General features: G+C 29.4%; 1 protein-coding gene across 9 annotated transcripts in view; it reads right to left on the bottom strand.

The window, feature by feature from the left end:
• The window catches only part of LOC103571306 (growth factor receptor-bound protein 14), a 200,799-nt gene continuing 181,520 nt past the window's right edge, over window positions 1-19,279 (bottom strand). For 6 of the 9 annotated variants that reach the window (XM_053743173.1, XM_053743174.1, XM_053743171.1 and 3 more), the window contains 3 exons: window positions 3,994-4,247; window positions 2,120-2,210; window positions 2-1,442 (listed from right to left, as the gene is read on the bottom strand). In XM_053743173.1, the coding sequence (XP_053599148.1) occupies window positions 1,158-1,442; window positions 2,120-2,210; window positions 3,994-4,247 (630 nt within the window). In that variant the 3' untranslated portion in view covers window positions 2-1,157. Of the gene's footprint in view, window positions 1,443-2,119; window positions 2,211-3,993; window positions 4,248-19,279 lie in introns of all 9 variants that reach the window. The other 3 variants (XM_053743145.1, XM_053743149.1, XM_053743143.1) reach the window with 1 other exon arrangement.

The following is a 19,279-nucleotide window of genomic DNA, read 5'->3' on the forward strand; positions in this document are numbered from 1 at the left end:
TGTTCAAAAAAAATACCTGATTAAAAGTATAAATTTAAAATAATATAATTTATATTTATAAATTTATAAAAATAAAAATGATTTAATACTTAAACATCGCAATCGCAATCAACTAAGATACCAACATAAATAATTATAACAAATTTCAATTGATTATAACATACAGTCGATACGACTCGCGTATACTTTTTTTAAATTAACGGTTAAAACAAAAAAAATATGATAGATTTTTTTTTCTTATACAATCATACCTTCATACAAACTTTTGTTTTGTTTCATATTTTTTTTTGTTTTCTTTTTTTAATTACAAATAACATTTGTTTATTTAATGTTGAATATTTGTTCTATTATCAGTAGAACTGTTTTTAAAATTACAATACAACTGTGTATAAATGACTGGAAAATATGGAAAAGACAGTAGTCTACATAAAAAATTTATAATAACTTTTTTTTTGTAGCAGGTAATCATCGTATTCCTACGGAACAATTTGATACCAGAAAAAATTGTCAAGTATTTGAGGTTAAAATTGTACAATGATTTTAAATCATTAACATTCTTGACTCTTTAAATATTATAAATATTAATAATTAATTTAATAACAAATAATAATTAAATAAAAAAAGTAATACAATAAAGAATTAGTATTACTGTGAAATTTAAATAAGCGTTAGTCATTAAGGCAAGCCTCTATAAAATAATCAGCAAATGCTTCTGAATAATTAATTGGTCAAACTGTCAGAATTTAAATTAAACATTTAATTAATCGCGACAAGATGTCGCGATACTTAATGACATAACTAAAATATTATTATTGTTATAATCATTAATAAAATATTTTAGTTTTAATAAGTTATGAGTTGAGGTCTAGTGTACTGGTGATGGAGAGATCAGTTCTTTCGTATGAAATATTAAATTAAAATTACGGTGGAAAAAAAACAAACAAGTAACGTAAGACGATAAAAAGTACTAGATGTTGCTTATTTGTTAAATTTATATAAAAGTTTTCCAGCAGTCCGTGGCTACCAATTGCAGGATCGGCTGCGATAAACAGTAAACAGTAATACGACAATAATATTCCAGTATCATTGTTTTGTATTTCGTTGACAACAATAAGGACAGATTTTTAAACACCAGCGAACTGCTGGTAATTTTAAATTCAACTACGCGGTAATCTTGATGACTCTTCAGATATTTTTTGTGGACTATTCCGGTTCTTAGACAAGGGCGACGTTGTTGCTGCTGTTGTTGTTGTTGTCGTCGACACGCCATTATTTTTAGCTGGTGACAATTTAGATGTATTTTTCGAGACAAAGTAAGTCAGTCTTGTTGGCAGTGAGCCTTGATTCAGTTGGTAGAAATTAACCAACTGAACTAGGTCTAAAAACTTTGTCGTTCCATTGTCTAAGGTGAATATCGGTTGGCTTGATGTTTCACGCGTTATCTATAAATAAATTTATTTTGTTTCATTAATAAATTAGAATTTAAATAAAAAGCTATTAATTTATTCATTTATTCAAGCATTTTAAAATTCAACACATTTGTTTTAATTACCAAGTTTTAGGTTAAGTTGCTTAATTATTGTTTCAGAACAATCCGGACTTAACCTCAGACATTTATAATTAAAATTTTTTTTAAATTTATAAATCTTAAATTAATTGTCATAATAAATACGTTTTATAATTTAATTTACAATTTCAAGCCGTAGTTGTTTCTTAACTTAAATTGTATCAACTGGAAAGTTTTGTGTACAAACAAAGCAATGGTTCATTAATAAGTAAATGGATAAAATATTCGATACTTGAATTATTAAATAGACAAACTTTACACAGACGATTTATACAATAGCGCTAGTTTAAATATTCATATTTACTTTTAAATTATTTACAAAATGGTAGCATTGTTTTCGAGGTTAAATTTCGATTGTTTCTGAAGATTAATCTGTATCGCCCGCGCCGTGATGATTAAAAGCTATGATTGAAAAGTAAAATTTCCGATTTTAATTTAAATCGGAAATTTTCTTGTTGTCAATAGAACTCAATCGTAGTTTTTAATCAGAGCGATTAATTGATAATTATTAAATGTTTGAATTACGAATATTAATTTTTAAAAAATACTTACGATTGGAGTATGTACGGGTTTATCCTCATGAATGTAAGTTAAAACAAACTGGTACCCATTATTACTTGTACTTTCTCTCACGAGGAATGTACTGCAAAATAAATAAATATATAAATAAATAGATATTTATTTAAAAATACAATTGTTTTATTGCAGTAATAATAGTATAGAGATTGAAGGTATAAAAAAAAAAAATAATAATAATTTTATAATAGTTTTATCGATGGAAAAATATAATAAGACATGGTCCACTAGAAATTACTATCATCATAAATGGGTCGAATATAAAAGTTGGCGAAAGTAATAAGATGACTATAAAAAATAAAAAATAAAAATAAAATAAAATGTATAAAAAAAGCTTGAGGCCGCGTTTGCTCATAAAATTGATTGCTTCACAGCTGTACGAACGTTAAATCTTCAAGACTTTACTCAGTTATTTTTATTTTTTTTTGTTGCTTTTATTTTTTATTCCTTCTATATACTTTTATTCTGTCATTTAGATTCTTTAATTAGTTAAGCGTACTCTGCGAGTTAAATAAGCGTTAGTATTAACATCAGATAGAGCCATTTTTATTATGAGGTATCATATTTATAAATTACTGAGTGATGAGTTTGAATATTTAGTTTTAATAAGTTATCATAATAATTTTAATTTGAAGTTGAAAGTTTTTAATTATAATTAAACGGTAATTAACAATAAATAATTATAATCTGCTGGCGTTTGATTTATTAAATTTGAGATATATACATGTATTTTTTTCTTGTAATAATTTATTGGGGTAATATATATGTATATAAATATAGATGGATGTAAGAAATAAAAAAGAAATAAATAATGAGAAATGAAAGAAAGGATTTGTATTGAGATTTAAAGAAAATAAATATAAAAAAGAAATTGGATTCATTCCAGATAAACAGAGTATGAGAAAAAAGATTTATGGCTTACAGAAATCATGGCAAGATAAAAAAAAAACTATATAAAATAGTACTTGGTTAGATCGATAGGGTTTTTTTAAAAAAATGTATGGGTGTATAGAGAAGATAATAAAACAAGAGAGTCATCATCGTCATCATCATCATCATTATTATGATCATCGTTTGGGCCAACTATAATTTAGCAACGGTAATAATTTGTCCAATGTACTATTACTATTAGTTAAATATAGTAATTTCTTGGGATCTATGGGAAATAACCGTAGAATAAGAGACACAGACGGTACTTGGAAACGCATAAAATAAACTAAAATACTTAGATACTAAAATTATTACCGTTATAATTCATTTTTTTCCCATCGTATATTTTTAATGACTGGTTATTTAGCAATAAATTTTATTTAATTACAGTTCCAATAAATATTTTTTATGATTTAAATCGGCAAGTGGTTTTAAAAAAATATCAATTTCCTTTTCAATAAATTTTTTTTTACTCGAGTAAATTAGTAATTTTAAAAGCAATCGTCAATTAAATCTCTGCCTAGAATAATTGAAATTAATGTGAAAAAAATTTAAAAAGTCGATTAATTATCGAAAATAATTACAAGCAAGAAATCGCTTGTACGTAATTAAAATAAATTTTTAGTCGTAAGATGGACGGGGCTCGACTGAATTATCCATTATCTGATATGGGAAAATCGGCTTTTCCGGTCAACGATTCAATTCGTTTTTATGAGAATTATTTAATGAAAATAATTGTGTAAAAAATGAATTATGCGTAATTAGGTTTTTAAAATTAATCTGCATTCATTGTTTTCGAATACAAGTATCACAAAAAGAAAATAAAGTATCAATGACCCAAATCCTAGAGTAATTTCACTTATAAGTAAATAGTTTAAATATGTTTGAAGTACGAAAAGTAAATTTAATTAATAACTTACCCATTTTTACGAGCTAATTTAACAAGACGAGCAGCACTTTCCCTTCCTATAGTCATATGATACCAATCTTCATTAAAATACCTAGAAGGATCAACTCTCGGATAATTGTGAACTTGTAACCTGGAGGCAGGTGGACGTAACTGTGGTTGTGGTAACATTCCTTTGCCCTCAGTGATTGCTTTAGCTTCCTTAGGGTCTTCAACTATTTTACCATATTTTCCCGAAAAGTCCATTGCGACGAGAATCGGGGGCTCCTGAAATGATAAAAAAACAACAAAACATAATATAAGATAAGCTGTTTAAAGTTTTCCAAGGGATTTACATTCTTCAGCATACGGCATACGGCGTAAGGAAAAAGAGTATAAGATATATAGATAAAAGAAAAAATAAAAAAGTTAAATAAAATAAAAGGAAAAAAAAGAAATAAAGGAATGGAAATAGATGAGAGAAAGAGCTTTCATTTCCAACTGGATCCCAACGGTTTTCACGTAATCCCTAAAGTTCCAACTTCCGTACGGACTGGGATCACCCTTTTTGCTTGAGTAGTCTTATATTGGTGCTCTAAATGTCTATATACGTTCAACACTAAAGCACATTTATATTCTATCTATACACACATACATATATATATCTATGTGGACGTGCAATTTCTAAATTTATATAAAGCAATACATTGAAAACTGCTAACTGGGCAAAACCAAAGGCTTTACCTTACTCACGTACTATTTATCCTAGTTTCACTACTAAAGCTCTCTCTTTACGTGTTACGTTGCATTATGCTTGTCACCCATGACATTACGAGTAATCGTAATAACTTTTACGAGATTAATGTCAGTTAAAAGTCTTTGGTTAGATTTCAATTGATCAACAACATCACGGCTGTCCAATTTTTGAATATAGTGTAACCTCAACTTACAATTAACTTTCTCAATAAGACAATTTATGGATAAATTGAGAAAAATATAAATAGCCCGAACTGGAAATTGAATGCAGACCATGTCGATATCGCGCCAAGTGCTCTACCAGTTGAGATATACGGCTCTATAACTTATGAAAAATCGGTTTTTTGGTATTTTAAGTTCCAGTCGAGTTTTGTGGACATGATTCAATTCATATTTTTCAGAAATTTTATTTTTGTCAGTTACTGTGTTTTGAAATTTAACGGCTGATCAATACTAATAATTATGGCTATCATTTGATAAATTTTACTCGATTGAGAGTGAAACTGGGGCTGGATAAATAAATACTCTTTAGTGTTCAATTATAGGGTAGAAAAACCAAATTTCGGGCTACTTTTTAATAAAAAAGAGTAAAAAATAAAATAAAAGGAATCAGTTTTTATTCTTTTCATATTTATTTTGTTTTTGGTCCAGGTTTATTTGAAATCCTACGGTAAATTTTATCAAAAAATTCTCTCTTCTTTTTCGATGATCGTCAAAAAGTTACTACACAGAAAAAAAAGTTTTAGAGTCAAGAAAATATTTTAGAACTTTAGAAAACTTTTGGGAATAAAGTCAAGATTTTCTTGAGCCAAGAGAATTTGGTTAGAGTAGATGTCTACCTTACCTGAGAAAATTGAAGTTTTCAAAAAAAATTTCTTGAATCAAGAATATTTACTTTCAATCGAGAATTTGGTGTATGTACTAGTTGATTCTGTGCAATAATACTCATATAGGCAATTTGGCGCGATATTTTTTTTCAAATTAATTTAACAGGATTAAATTTTTACATAATTCCGATTGGCGTAAATTCGAGTTAAATAAAATAAATACCTACAGGACACAGACAGTCTGCCGTAATTATAAATATTTATCTACGTGTTTTAAACAAGAGTTATTGCAATACAAATCCCTTTTTTTCTTTTGTTAATAGTAATTTATTAGCTATTTTAATTTAAATAATTAATTTTTTCCTTTTTCATATGAATAAATTTAAATAGCTTTATTTATATATCTATTAACGTGTGTAGTATCTTTTATGCTAAATAAATTATTTCCTAACTGAAACCTCGCCTCTCTACTTAAAGATTTCTCAATAATTTTCTCTGTTCACCCACTTAAATTTACAAGTGACTCCTTACATTCAATTGAAAAATAATAATTTATGTCCTCGTGAAATATCTCGAGGGACTCTTGTATTTTTTTTTTAATCGTTTATTTATATATATATTTTTTTTTTTTTTTTTTTTTTTTTTCAACTATTATTATTATCGTTATTACAGATGTCACTGCCCACGCGTATCGTGGAATAAGGCGCCGGCAATTTGTGATGTTAAGTAACGAGAATAAACCTCTCTTAATAGTATGGATCATATTGAAGTGGAATCAATTTAAGTATAGTGATGATCAAGTGATGACCTCGTTTTGTATATTTATTTTTATTCTAGTCTCTCTTTCTATTTCTCATTCACATTCTATATTCGTTTCTATCTATTGTATATAATAAATAAGATAAATAGTATTAATAAATAATAATAATGATAATGACAAATATAAATAACAGATAAAAAAAACTTGTATGCAAATCAAAAGTATTACAAGAGTGTTTAAGGCTTTCTTTATTGAGTATCTTGAGTTTTTTTTGTTTGATTTTTTTTTAATGCAATGGGATAGTTGTGATCTTTTATAATTTATGGAATAAGCGAACTGTAAATAATGCGTAGGTAAATTGAAGGCTGGTTTACACATTTACACTCGTGACCTATGGATGTTTACTGTGTACTGTGGTGTGCTCTTTTATTTATGGTGGCAAGTGGTTATCTTTGAATAGAGAATGGAGCAATGGAGATTAAAAATTATCTGGTATGGGTTATTAAATGAAACTCGTTAATATTGCTATTCTCGTTGCGCGTTTTATTATGGTGTAATATTTAACAGTTTCACGATTCCCAAGAGTGCATTCGACAACCCAGTAGTGAGCATACTGCTTTTACTGTAGAGACTGCTGTATATAATATCGTTTCATACGTCGAGGTACACTAAGTTATTGCGTTATGTTTCATATAAATGTTGGCATAAATTTAACACATTCAAGTGAAGACTGTGGAATAGAGAAATATATATTTTAACAATTATATGCTACCATTTTTTTTTTTACACAGAAAAAAAATATTTCTTGGCGCAATAAATATTTTGCATTATGAAAAATATTTATTGGGTCAAGTTAAAATTTTTATTGGGGCGAGTCAAAATTTTTTGACCCAAAAAATCCTTTTTTTTTCTGTGAAAATTTTAATTAATTTCCAGAAAAATAAATATTGCTATTAATTAATATTAATAAATAATGACTTTGAAAAAAATTTACACAGAAAAAAAAGATTTCTTGGCGCAATAAATATTTTGCATTATGAAAAATATTTATTGGGTCAAGTTAAAATTTTTATTGGGGCGAGTCAAAATTTTTTGACCCAAAAAATCCTTTTTTTTTCTGTGAAAGTTTTAATTAATTTCCAGAAAAATAAATATTGCTATTAATTAATATTAATAAATAATGACTTTGAAAAAAATTTACACAGAAAAAAAAGATTTCTTGGCGCAATAAATATTTTGCATTATGAAAAATATTTATTGGGTCAAGTTAAAATTTTTATTGGGGCGAGTCAAAATTTTTTGACCCGAAAAATCCTTTTTTTTCTGTGAAAATTTTAATTAATTTCCAGAAAAATAAATATTGCTATTAATTAATATTAATAAATAATGACTTTGAAAAAAATTTACACAGAAAAAAAATATTTCTTGGCGCAATAAATATTTTGCATTATGAAAAATATTTATTGGGTCAAGTTAAAATTTTTATTGGGGCGAGTCAAAATTTTTTGACCCAAAAAATCCTTTTTTTTTCTGTGAAAATTTTAATTAATTTCCAGAAAAATAAATATTGCTATTAATTAATATTAATAAATAATGACTTTGAAAAAAATTTGATTAAAAAAAAAAAAAATGAAATAATTTGCAAGAACTAAAGTGTGTAACCTATTAGTGGTTGAACTGTTACGAAATAATAATTCACCCCAACGACCTTGACATTGCGTGCTTACCCTTAAAATGCTAATTATTAATCATTAGATTCTCCGAATGTGTTTCGTTGATTCAGCAATAAAAAGGTCAAAGAAATAAATGAAATCAGTGTGTCAGTTGGGTCTATTGTAACCTTGATAGTTTGGCATGCTTGCCAAATACCTAATACCCGCCTCCTTTTATTTCTCACTTACATATAGACGTATGTCATTCATTTTCTTTCCCCTGGAATTCCCTCTGATTCCTTCAACCCCATGCCAGGCGAATTCCCTGCCGAGTAATCCACGCGATCGACCGAGACTTGTCTACTCTCTGGATAAGACGGGGTTTGTCCCTCGGAGAATACATTTATTTATATACATATATACATCTATATATATTTAGTGACATATAATGCAAGATACGTAGACTTGACGGACACTGACCTATGCTCTATCGACCGAGGTTATCGTCATGTAAAACCGTTTAATTTAAAACACCTCCATTTATACATATATCATATATCACTTATCGCATATTCTCATATATATTATTCAAGTGTGTATTGAATCAAGATATATATTTTAATATTCTCATCATTTTTATTTTATTATTATCAGTTATTAAAAAAAAATTTATTGATTTCTAAATAATAAAATTTTTTACGCGCGTGTTACGTTGATTTTTTTATTATCTAATTTATTTGATCAAAGTTTATGGGCGATAACTTGATGACGAATTATTCTTATGATCTTTGACACTGATAAATAGTTATTACGAATTAAACGCAATAAGAAAACCAAGTTATTTTATTACATATATATGTATACTTTTACAAGATAGATATCGAGATAATTGTAAAGGTCAAGTGTAATAATTGTTCCAAAGAATCGTGAATTTAATTTTTTATTAGACTTTAGTATATATTTATTTATTACATAATATATTATTATTATTATTTTAAATTTTTAGACGTGAGACGAATTAATAGACGAAGGATCGCAGGGAAAATTTGTAATTTTTAATTACTTGGATATAATTATTAGAATAACTTTTAGCGACCTGTCAAGTTTAATCACAAAGAAGTACGGAGATAAAGAATTAAAATGTCCGAGAATTATAGTTAATTACTTCCTGATGAGTAAAATATATTTTTGTTATAGTGGCGATTAAAAATAAAATTAAGTTAATTTAATAATTTACCGCAAACTGAGACGGGAAGTGACAGAACGAATTGAAGAAAATAAAAAGTCATGTTATTCAAAATATATGCGGCAATAAATTTTAAATATTTTATTAGCTTTGTCTGTATAATACAGAAGGGTATTTATGAGCCGAGTTAAAATTGGCTTGCTCAGCAAAAATAATTTACGCTGATAACTCAGAATTTTTAATTTTTCTTTAATTTTTACCATTTGTTCCCTTCAATCCAAGATTTTTTATAAGATTAAAAACAACCACTCTTTTGGATATTAAAAATCATATTATTAATTTGTAGAAAATTGCGATTGAATAAAATCAATAATTCGTTTTAATTAAACTGTTTATTTATTTAATTCCCCAGGAGTAAAATTTACTCCGAAGGGGACTTTATTTAAATATTTAAACTCCGAATCGGAGTGCCGGATTTTTAAAAAATTAAAATCACTCCGATGGAACAACAAACTCTTTATTTACTCAGTTCAACACCGAGCCCCGAGTACCGATTGTTTATGCATTAAGTGTGTAGTTTCTGTTGAATCTTCAGACGAAGGCTTCTGAAATAGCGCCAGCATATAAAAGTGCAGAAAAATGATTTTTTTTCCCAATACCGAGCCCTGAGTACCGATTTTTTATGCATCGAGTGTGTATTTTCTGTTAAAGCTTCAGACGAAGGCTTCTGAAATAACGTTACCATGTAGAAGTGAAGAAAAATGATTTTTTTCAAATCTACTATCGATTTCTTGCAATGTATGAGTTTATTAGCAATTAATTTTCATAATTGTGTCGTTTAAAATTCCTAAGAGACGTTCGGGTCAGTTTTTTTTTTTTCTTCAGTGAAAAGGGTCAGCTTCAATTAATTAAAAGGCAGAAAGCCGTAAAAAGTATTCGGCTAAAGTGAATTTTAAAAACGCGGTAATTCATAATTACGAATAAAAAAGTAATCGAAAGGATAATAAATAAAATAGTTAGAGGAATTGAAAGTGGTAATTAAAGTACTAATGGCAAGAAGAAATATTCTTAAAGAAGCTTGGCCTTATAGAGAAAGGCCGGGTAAAATTAAAACCACAAGAGGGCTGGATAAGCCACTCGGAAAAATAAGAGCAGCGAAGGAAGTGGCTTGGACCGGATTTATCGTTTGAAAACCGATGCGAATTATTCTAGAGTACCACAGAGAGATATATATCTATAGGTATACATATATATGTGTATATTAAGAAGAGAAAGAGAAGGTAAAGCAGGAGCTACAGTGCTTTAAAGTCCAAGAGGCGGATCTATTACTTGTCTTTCTCTCTCTCATTTTATTTTTTTCTTTACTTTGCCAGTTCAGTGGGAGATGCAACCCCAGAACTTTGCTCGAGCATTAATTCTAGACGAATTAACGTTGTCCGACGTAGACTTGATAAAATTTATAAGCACTTGGAGAATTTAACATCCACAGAATTATCGTATGGAAGAAAACTTAAAAGTTAACTTTATCTCGGAAAAATTTTTAATACACTTAAAAATAAAAAGAAAGTACATTATTATTTTTATCACTCATATATATGTATATAAATTATTATTGACTTGAAGATAAAATTGGTCGCAGTAATGCGAACAAGTTGTAAATTTAAAAGGAATAATAAACAAACTAGAATAGTTTTATGTCTTAAATTATTTTATAAATACGGTTTTGTAAATAAAATTTATATATAGTATTAATATATAATGTAGGAAGAGAATGAAATTATATAGTAGAGGGAATGAAGAATAAAAATTATTTCTTCTTCCGTTCTTTAATTACTTTTTTTTACTGTGGACGAAAGCTTTGAAAAAGTGGTTGTAAAATAAACTGTTTTAAAGCTCTTGCTGGATGTCAGGAACAGATGAAATTTAAAATACAATCGAGTTGTGAAAATTATTATTTTTTTTTATTGCTAATTTTATTTTCTTTATTTTGTCAGTTCACGATTACTGCTAAATAGACTAGTATATTTTTATAAAAATAACTTGGGGTAAAATTTAGATAAATATTTACATGAGACGGATCATTAAAAGCAGGATACGAAGTAAATTTTAGGCTAATTGTCATTTATAAATAAATATTTAAAAATTTTTGTAGTCATGGATGCTCACTTACGATATTTCTCTTACGGCTAAAAATAATTTTTTATGTGAAATGCCGAAGTAATAATAATAAATACTGTTGTAAGTGTAAAAGAATATTATTGGGCCAACTGCCCGGCAGCTAGTGAATATAAAATATTTATGGAAGTATAGTTTATAAAATAAGCGTTTTATATTATTTATAATAGTTGTAGAAATTTATGTAATTACGTATAAATAATATATTTTGAAATTGATTTGATAATAAAATGCAGCTGCGTTCACGACACAATTCACAAGTACTGTACATACACCGGCGTTTATATTGATCCGTTCTCATGTAAAGAGTATTTAGTATATAAAACAAATAAGTATGAATTTAAATACCGGTATTAAACTTTTAATATACGTCAGACATTTTATTATTTTATTTTTATTTAAATAACTAATGGCCTATAAACAATTTAAATATATAATGATAATTATTATTATTTTATTATAACAAAATATGACTTCAATTATCTATCATATCAATAACTACTGACAAAAAAATTTTTCGTTTCATTTAAATTCTGGAAATTATAATTAATTATAAAATAATGACTTCTGAGCTAAAACTTTATGACAACTTCATAAATATGTCAAAAATAATTTTTTTAAAAAAAGTTAATATTCTAATTGATGTCAATTTAATATTTTTTAATAAATTTTCAAATTCTATGGTGTCATTATTTATTAAAAAGAGGAGGGGCTGGCTCGGACAATTATGGTGTCATAGTAAAGCCAGATTATGGTGGCAACCTGACGAAAATTTAAATAAACAAATACAAAGATTACTGACTATAGTAAAATTTATAATAATCACAACACAAATTACTGTAACCATTGGAAATTTTACTATGGTCAGTAATTTTTGCCAAAAAAAAATTCCAGCTTTACTATTACACTACAGTATTTCAAATTTCTCTATGTACTTATTCCGAAATGGGATCTGAAGATGTTAAAAATATTTAAAGAAACATTACCCGCAGTACAACATTTGACGTCAATAAATTAAATCAGTATAATCCTGGTCAGCAAGAAATTAAAAATGTTTGATTTTTTTTTCAATGAATCAATTGCAAAAAAAAAAAAACTAAAAAAATGCACATGTAGAAAATAAAAAAATCTATAGGTGCAATTTTTTAAAATATTTTTTTTATCATAATTTATCATTTTAAAAAAAATGTAAAAATTATTAAAGGCTAGCTTAATAATCATAGATCAGTAGTCCCTTCATTTAAAGAAAAAAATAATTGTTTTTACAATTATTCGTGTTATTTGATAAAAGACGTGTGGATAATGCACTCTAACAATATTAGTGCACTTGTAGGTCATAATAGTTGTATTGTTCGATATACTTGATTACAAGGAAGGCGTAAGGAAATTCTAAATGCTTTATAAGTGATGTTAATGTTTGAATACTAATGACTTTGGTAAGACTAAGCAGTTTCCGACTGTAAAGACCCCGAACTATCCGACCAACGAACCGACTCAGAAACGCCAACGACGAACGAGTATTTAGTTAATGTTACTGTACTGCTCTGCTCTGTCGAATAAGTTTATACCCGTTTCACTTTAGACAAGTTTCATGTATTACAGTGTCTATACATACATATAAGTAAAGACGACGTGCATGCAATTGTATGAAACTGCCTGCCAAGTATTTCACAGAAACTAATTTGTCTTTGTCGTTATAATGTTGCGTGTACATTCATTCACAATCGGTAATTTATTGAACTAAATACATATCGCACTGTAACTAAATTCCTCCACATCGACTTATATTTCTTAGCTGCTTTGCATCCAAGTCTTCCGTAACAAACTTTTATAATTAATAATTAATTCAACTAACAAATTGTTTATTGTAGTTATGAATTGTACATAAAAATTATCATATAAATGACTAAAGTGTTGAGAAGATCTACAATTGCTTTGCTATTGTTATTTCTCTTTTCTTTTTTTTGTTATTATTATTTAACATTTATTTTCCTTCGTCATTTTATCATCACGATTTTAAACTCGGCGAGATGCCAAGTTTGTACAGATATCTATCCACGTATACATATATATCAGCATCTCTATTTCCCAGCAGGTTTGCAGCAGCACGCATCGTGAATTACGTAATTGCCTCAAAGGAAACGAATGGAAAAAATAAAAAATACGGCAATTCTCGAGCGCGAATGTCGTCAAGCCAACTTAAACTCAAGCTCGAATACCACGAAATAAAATACGAGAAATAAACTTTTTTAAAAGCGTATAATAAAACAAAAAAGATTAAGAGTATGAGTGAGCGAGAGAGAGGGAAAGAGAGTGAGGGGTTGACAACCCCTACCGCCTGTTGCTAGGCGCTCGTCAGCTGTCTGTGTAAGTTAGAGACTTGCATATATATGATGCACACTATTATATATATATATATATATATATATAAAGTCTCCACAATTCCAAACTAATCGACGCGGTTGCGCAGGCGTGTTCATTTGCGACCTCCTCATTCTCTTACTCCCCTTTTCTGGTCATTACATCACGACCTGTCTCTCTTCTATGTACCTTCGAAACTTCTAGTACATAAACCATCCATATAAAATTCATATACATATTCATCTATATATATATATATATATATATATATATATATCAATAAATCGTGAGACTAATCGTGGTATTACATATTCTAATAATGGTATGCATGCAAGCAGATCTCAACGTCTAATGCGCATCGATAATTGAGACTCGGTACGTAATGTGAATAAGCTTCAGCTTATGTGATATGTATGTATATTCATACATATATATACCTCATTTATGTATTCTAGTCGCTGACGTTATGCGTGACTATACGTCTTTGTATTATTGCTTGTATATGTGTTATAAATATTTAAATATCACATGTATATATATGTATGTATTTTAGACGGCACATGTGCCAGTTGCACCGATGTATGTAGACTGACGTATACCAAGTATTGAATTAAATTTAAATAAATATGTATTAACTATATACCAACACCCACTACTTTGATCTTTAGACTTTGTCTCCTTATCTGTTTGATTTTAGTTTTATTTATTTGCATAATAATATTTTATTTATTTATTCTATGCATAACTGCATCGAGCTTAAACTTTTACTTGCTGGTGTGTAATTAATAAGAGACAAGCGCAGGAAAAGGATGTGAGGGAGACAAACCGCGGATCCGCGGGTGAATGATAGTTATTACTTTTATAAATCTTTATAGATGTTTAGATGTTTCGTGTATTTTTTATGATGAATGCGATTGCATGGAGGTGGTGAAAATGTATGTTTGTATATATGTATGCATGTGTGTGTGTATGTGTGTGTGTGTATATATATGGGTATGCTTGGGGACCATTTGTAACCGTATTTCATAGCGGTGGAGTGTAACGTGGAGTAGACACCGGTGGGTGCACGTGCGCAGATGTTTCTAATGCACGTAGAGAGATACTGGGTACACAGTGGCTAATTTATGCTACTCGTGAGCTAGCTCAATACGCTGCGACGATGAACGAGTAAAAATAATAATAATAATAAAATTCATCGTGTAATACTGATTTATCACATGACATATTGCTGTGGATGTTTATAGGACTTTGTCTTTTAAATTAAAAATATTTTTTATTAAATTTATAAAAGAACCCAGGGCACGACGTGATACTTTAGTCAAAAATTAATTAGATTTAATTTTAATAAATAATTTACACGAATTTTAATTTAAATATGCGGTAAAAAATTTAAAAAAGTAAAATGTCGATTGTTATGTTTTTTTAAAATTTGAATGTATAAGAATTTTAAAAATAATTAAAGTGTAAAACATAGTAAAGTAAATGGGAAAGCCAGTGGTTCAAAAGCTCGTATGAAGTTGGATTGCATTGGCTCGGTAAGTGGAAACGGTCGGTGTTTACACAACCCTCATGGATGCATTGTCACCCCCGGTGATATCGCACTGACGCTCTCGGTAAAAGAGTGCGAGTGCTTTAAAAAAAAGCACCAAAGCTAACCTGCACAATGCAACGCCAGACGGGTTCTTCTCAACCCTCGTGCTTACACCTCTTTTCTTTCACTTCCCACCCCATTTTTCCCAACACTATTCTCATTGGCCCCTGGCGGACCGACGCACTTTTTACCCTTTGGATTTTCTTTGCTCAACTTCCCTGCTTCTTGCCTTTGATCTTTTTTTTGTCTGCACTTTCGCTCATTGCATTGATTAAAACTTAAAAAAGTTTATCTCAACTCTCAACTATCAAATCCTCTCTACCCCCTCTCCACTCTTTCTCCTGCCCTCTGTCACCTGTCATTTAAATATTTTATCATCACTTAAATCTTGTAAATTAATGGCACCAATATAACATAGTAAATTACATTTATCATAATCAGGGGATTTTAATAAAATGTCTAGTAATTCTGCCAAGTAGATAAATAACTAAGATTATTCAATTACTGGGAATATAACCAAGAATTTGTAATTACAACCTATAAAAACAAATGCAATAATTATATATATATACATATATATACTTGGTAATTCCGGGCGTGTCCAATTGCCCATACACATTAGATTGTAATTAGATTCCACGGAGTCTATCTCCATTTTCATAGTAAAGTCCATTGGCGTACCACATTATTTTATACTCTCATATTAAATTCAACATATAATCATTAAGTAATAATAAATAATGCTCTCTAACAAAGGTTAATTTAAAAGTTATTCCCTCGTATGAGCATGCACACGTCCATTTATACATATACATAATTTTAATTTAATTTAACGAGCATTTCTACGGTATATTTTTTTTATCCATTTAAAAAGTACATTGATCATAAGATGATTGACTTGCGTTTCTTTTTATTTTTATTTCAATTAAATATATACTTTATTTAATTTCTTAATCTCGACGATAAGGTCACGTTGATTCATTTATCACATATATATTTTAAAATAAAATAAAACCGAGGTGGCTCTGTACTGTAGCAACTTGAGGCTGTTATCGCGTGGCCTACGTAAATCACCGGGTTATTGACTCAGTAATTCGCTCCACCACACGGAGGCTGCTTTTGTAGAGGTAATACTCAGTATATATATAGATAATGTTATATAAATACAACCGTAGATGTACTTGATTGTGGACTCTGTTATTGTACGGTGTCAAATATATATATATATATATATATATATATATATAAACTATTTGAAATGATTGTTGACATTAATGCACCTCTTAACTTGCTCAAATGGTCGTCTACTTCTACATTAGATTGATTGTCAGAGGCCAAGTGTTGGGTCTATTGTTTCACGCACGAGATACTTTTACAATACTTCCTCTACATTGTCTTACACAAAGACCTATTCTTTTATACAGACAGTAATGAAAAAAAAAAAAACAATATATATATAAATATATGTGTGTGTGTGTGTGTGTGTGTGTGTGTGTGTGTGTGAAGTAAAAAAGCGTAAATTTAATAAAAATAAATCAAGTGTGCTAGGACCTTGAATGAGGAGCCAGTGCCACGTGTATCCTTTCCCCTTTGTTAGATTCGTATATTTCGCATGTCTTTTCTTACATCTCACATTCTCTTCTCTTCTCTTCTTCTGTTCTCGTCTATTTAAAAGTTATTTTTTTCGTGTACGTGTGTTCCTTTTTTAAAGCCAGCTTTTTTGCGGTCACGAAGCCCTTTACGGAACAAGGGATCCTTTTGACGGTGGCCTTGACCGTGACCGGTCCAGACTTACACGTGATCGCTGATATGAAGTCCATGTTACGTCACCTGACCGACCGGCTGCTGGTCGACACACCGATACGAGCACAAGTTGCTAAATAAAACTACACCATACACATCTCGGCCTTTTATTTTCTCATATACACTTTAGATTGCGTTGGCTTACTCCTATTCGTTATACTGTAATTTATGTCCTTCGGGTCTCTCCCCACGGTATTTTGCAAAGCGCTCGCTAAAACGAGAATTACTCAACCACTGCGAACCATTATCTATGTATATATGATTTTAAAAATGTCTGCATCAATTCTCAGCTCGATTGAATGTTCAACTTGAACACTCCATTTTATTTTTATTTTATTAAATACATAAATGATAATAATTGTCATTGATCGTAAAATGATTGTTTGTGATATAAAAAGTTATTGACAAGTTAATCAATTATTTAAAATGACAGTCATTGAATAACTGTCAATAGTGATTGAGTTTGACATTGACGATAAAATCTCGTATTTAATATTTTATTTTAAAATGTACAGACAAACGGCTTTTGAGTTGTTTAAGATAAATACATTATTTAAGAGAGATTTAATTAGCTTTATTCAACAAGTTAAAATAATAATAAAAATAAAAATAAAAATAAATCTATTGAATTTAAAGAACTGTGGGCACTTTGGGATAACTCTAAAAGGTCAGACAAATAAAGTAGATTTTATTTTTTTTATTTCATGTATTTATTTCTCTTAGACTAGGCCGGATTATTAGCAATGTCTGTAGTGTTCTCAAAGTGAACAATCCACGGTACAACGATAATGATAATGCTTGCTGAACAAAAGATTGAGCAAAAGTGGGCGCGGTAATTGTTGGAATTACGCAACTCGACTCAGCTTAACTGAAGGAACGTTCAATCGAGCTGAGCCAAGTGCCGTGAAGGGTGAGTCAAGAGTCTATATATATGTATATATATATATATAGTACACACTAGTAAAAATAAAAGTAAAAATAAAAGCAAAATCAGGCAAGAAAGAAAAATTTAAAAAAATCCGAAGCCGAGAGAATGCATTTGAGGTGAAGGTAAAAAGAGCTCGCAATTAATAAAACGCGCAGTGGCACCGTACGTTGGTAGATATAGACATGAGCATGTGTGCAAGATCGACTAAACGAGGGTTAAACGAACTTGGAGTCAGTCCAATCGGAGCTTACGCGGATATTTATCACCGGCGCTAGAAAACCCATATGATTAAGGTCTTAAACTTGCTACTGCTTTATGTTAGACTGCTGTGCACGACTAGCCGAGGAGTGAGAGTTATTATAACTGGATAATATGAATAAAGCGTCAAAATTTATCCAAGGAAAGTGAGTTTCAGAGCTAAGAAAATAACTAAGAGGCCGAGATTACGGTGAAAAGTAGACCTAGACACAGACATAGACACAGACCTAGACCTAGCTGCGGCGATTTATGGACTCCCCTTCATTTTAATCTGAATCTTGTGAGCTCTGCTTTATATCTCTCCCTTCCTGGTAACCTCGTTGGCTGTAAATCCTTTTGAAAAATAACTACGCTGGAATTTTTTTATTGTGATACTTTGATCGTAAATTTGCTGTCAAGTCGAGTGTGATGCTATTGATCTCATGAATTAACGCGGAACTCAATCTATACATCCAATAGTAATTTTTTAGCGTCTATTTGTATCCAATGGAGTTGATATTGTGCTGGTTACTGACCAGTTTGATGATTTGATTTTTAATCTAAGCAATAATTTAGTTTTTTTTTACTTCGTTCGTTGTGTCGAGAAATTTAAAAAAATGATTTACTGTGGCTTGGGTAAGGGATGATTTAGATAATGAAGTAAATATAGAGTTATAATTTGTTTGATAATTAAATGGAGTTATTTAGCGAATCGATCAGATTGTGGTGGACGATCCTGCGCACGAGTTCCCGGTATAGAACTCGAGTTCTTCCTTTGTGTGCTCATGAGCTACTGTTCGGTACAGAATCCAGAGTCGTCCAGGATCCAAATTTCCATCGAATGAATAAAAAGAACCAACGAAGAAAAGGGAGGAAGAGGAAGAGAAAGAGAGGAATAGGAAGAGGAAAAATAAATAGGGGATATGTAAAAAAAAAAATAAAAGTAAAGTGAGAATCGGTTCGATACTCAGTGGAGTGGGTTATTTTTTTTCGGTGTTTTCTTTCGTTTCAATCTCTCTAGAGACCCCATCCGATGCATTACAA

The sequence above is a fragment of the Microplitis demolitor genome, chromosome 1 (assembly GCF_026212275.2).
Source record: "Microplitis demolitor isolate Queensland-Clemson2020A chromosome 1, iyMicDemo2.1a, whole genome shotgun sequence".
Taxonomy (NCBI): Eukaryota; Metazoa; Arthropoda; class Insecta; order Hymenoptera; family Braconidae; genus Microplitis; species Microplitis demolitor.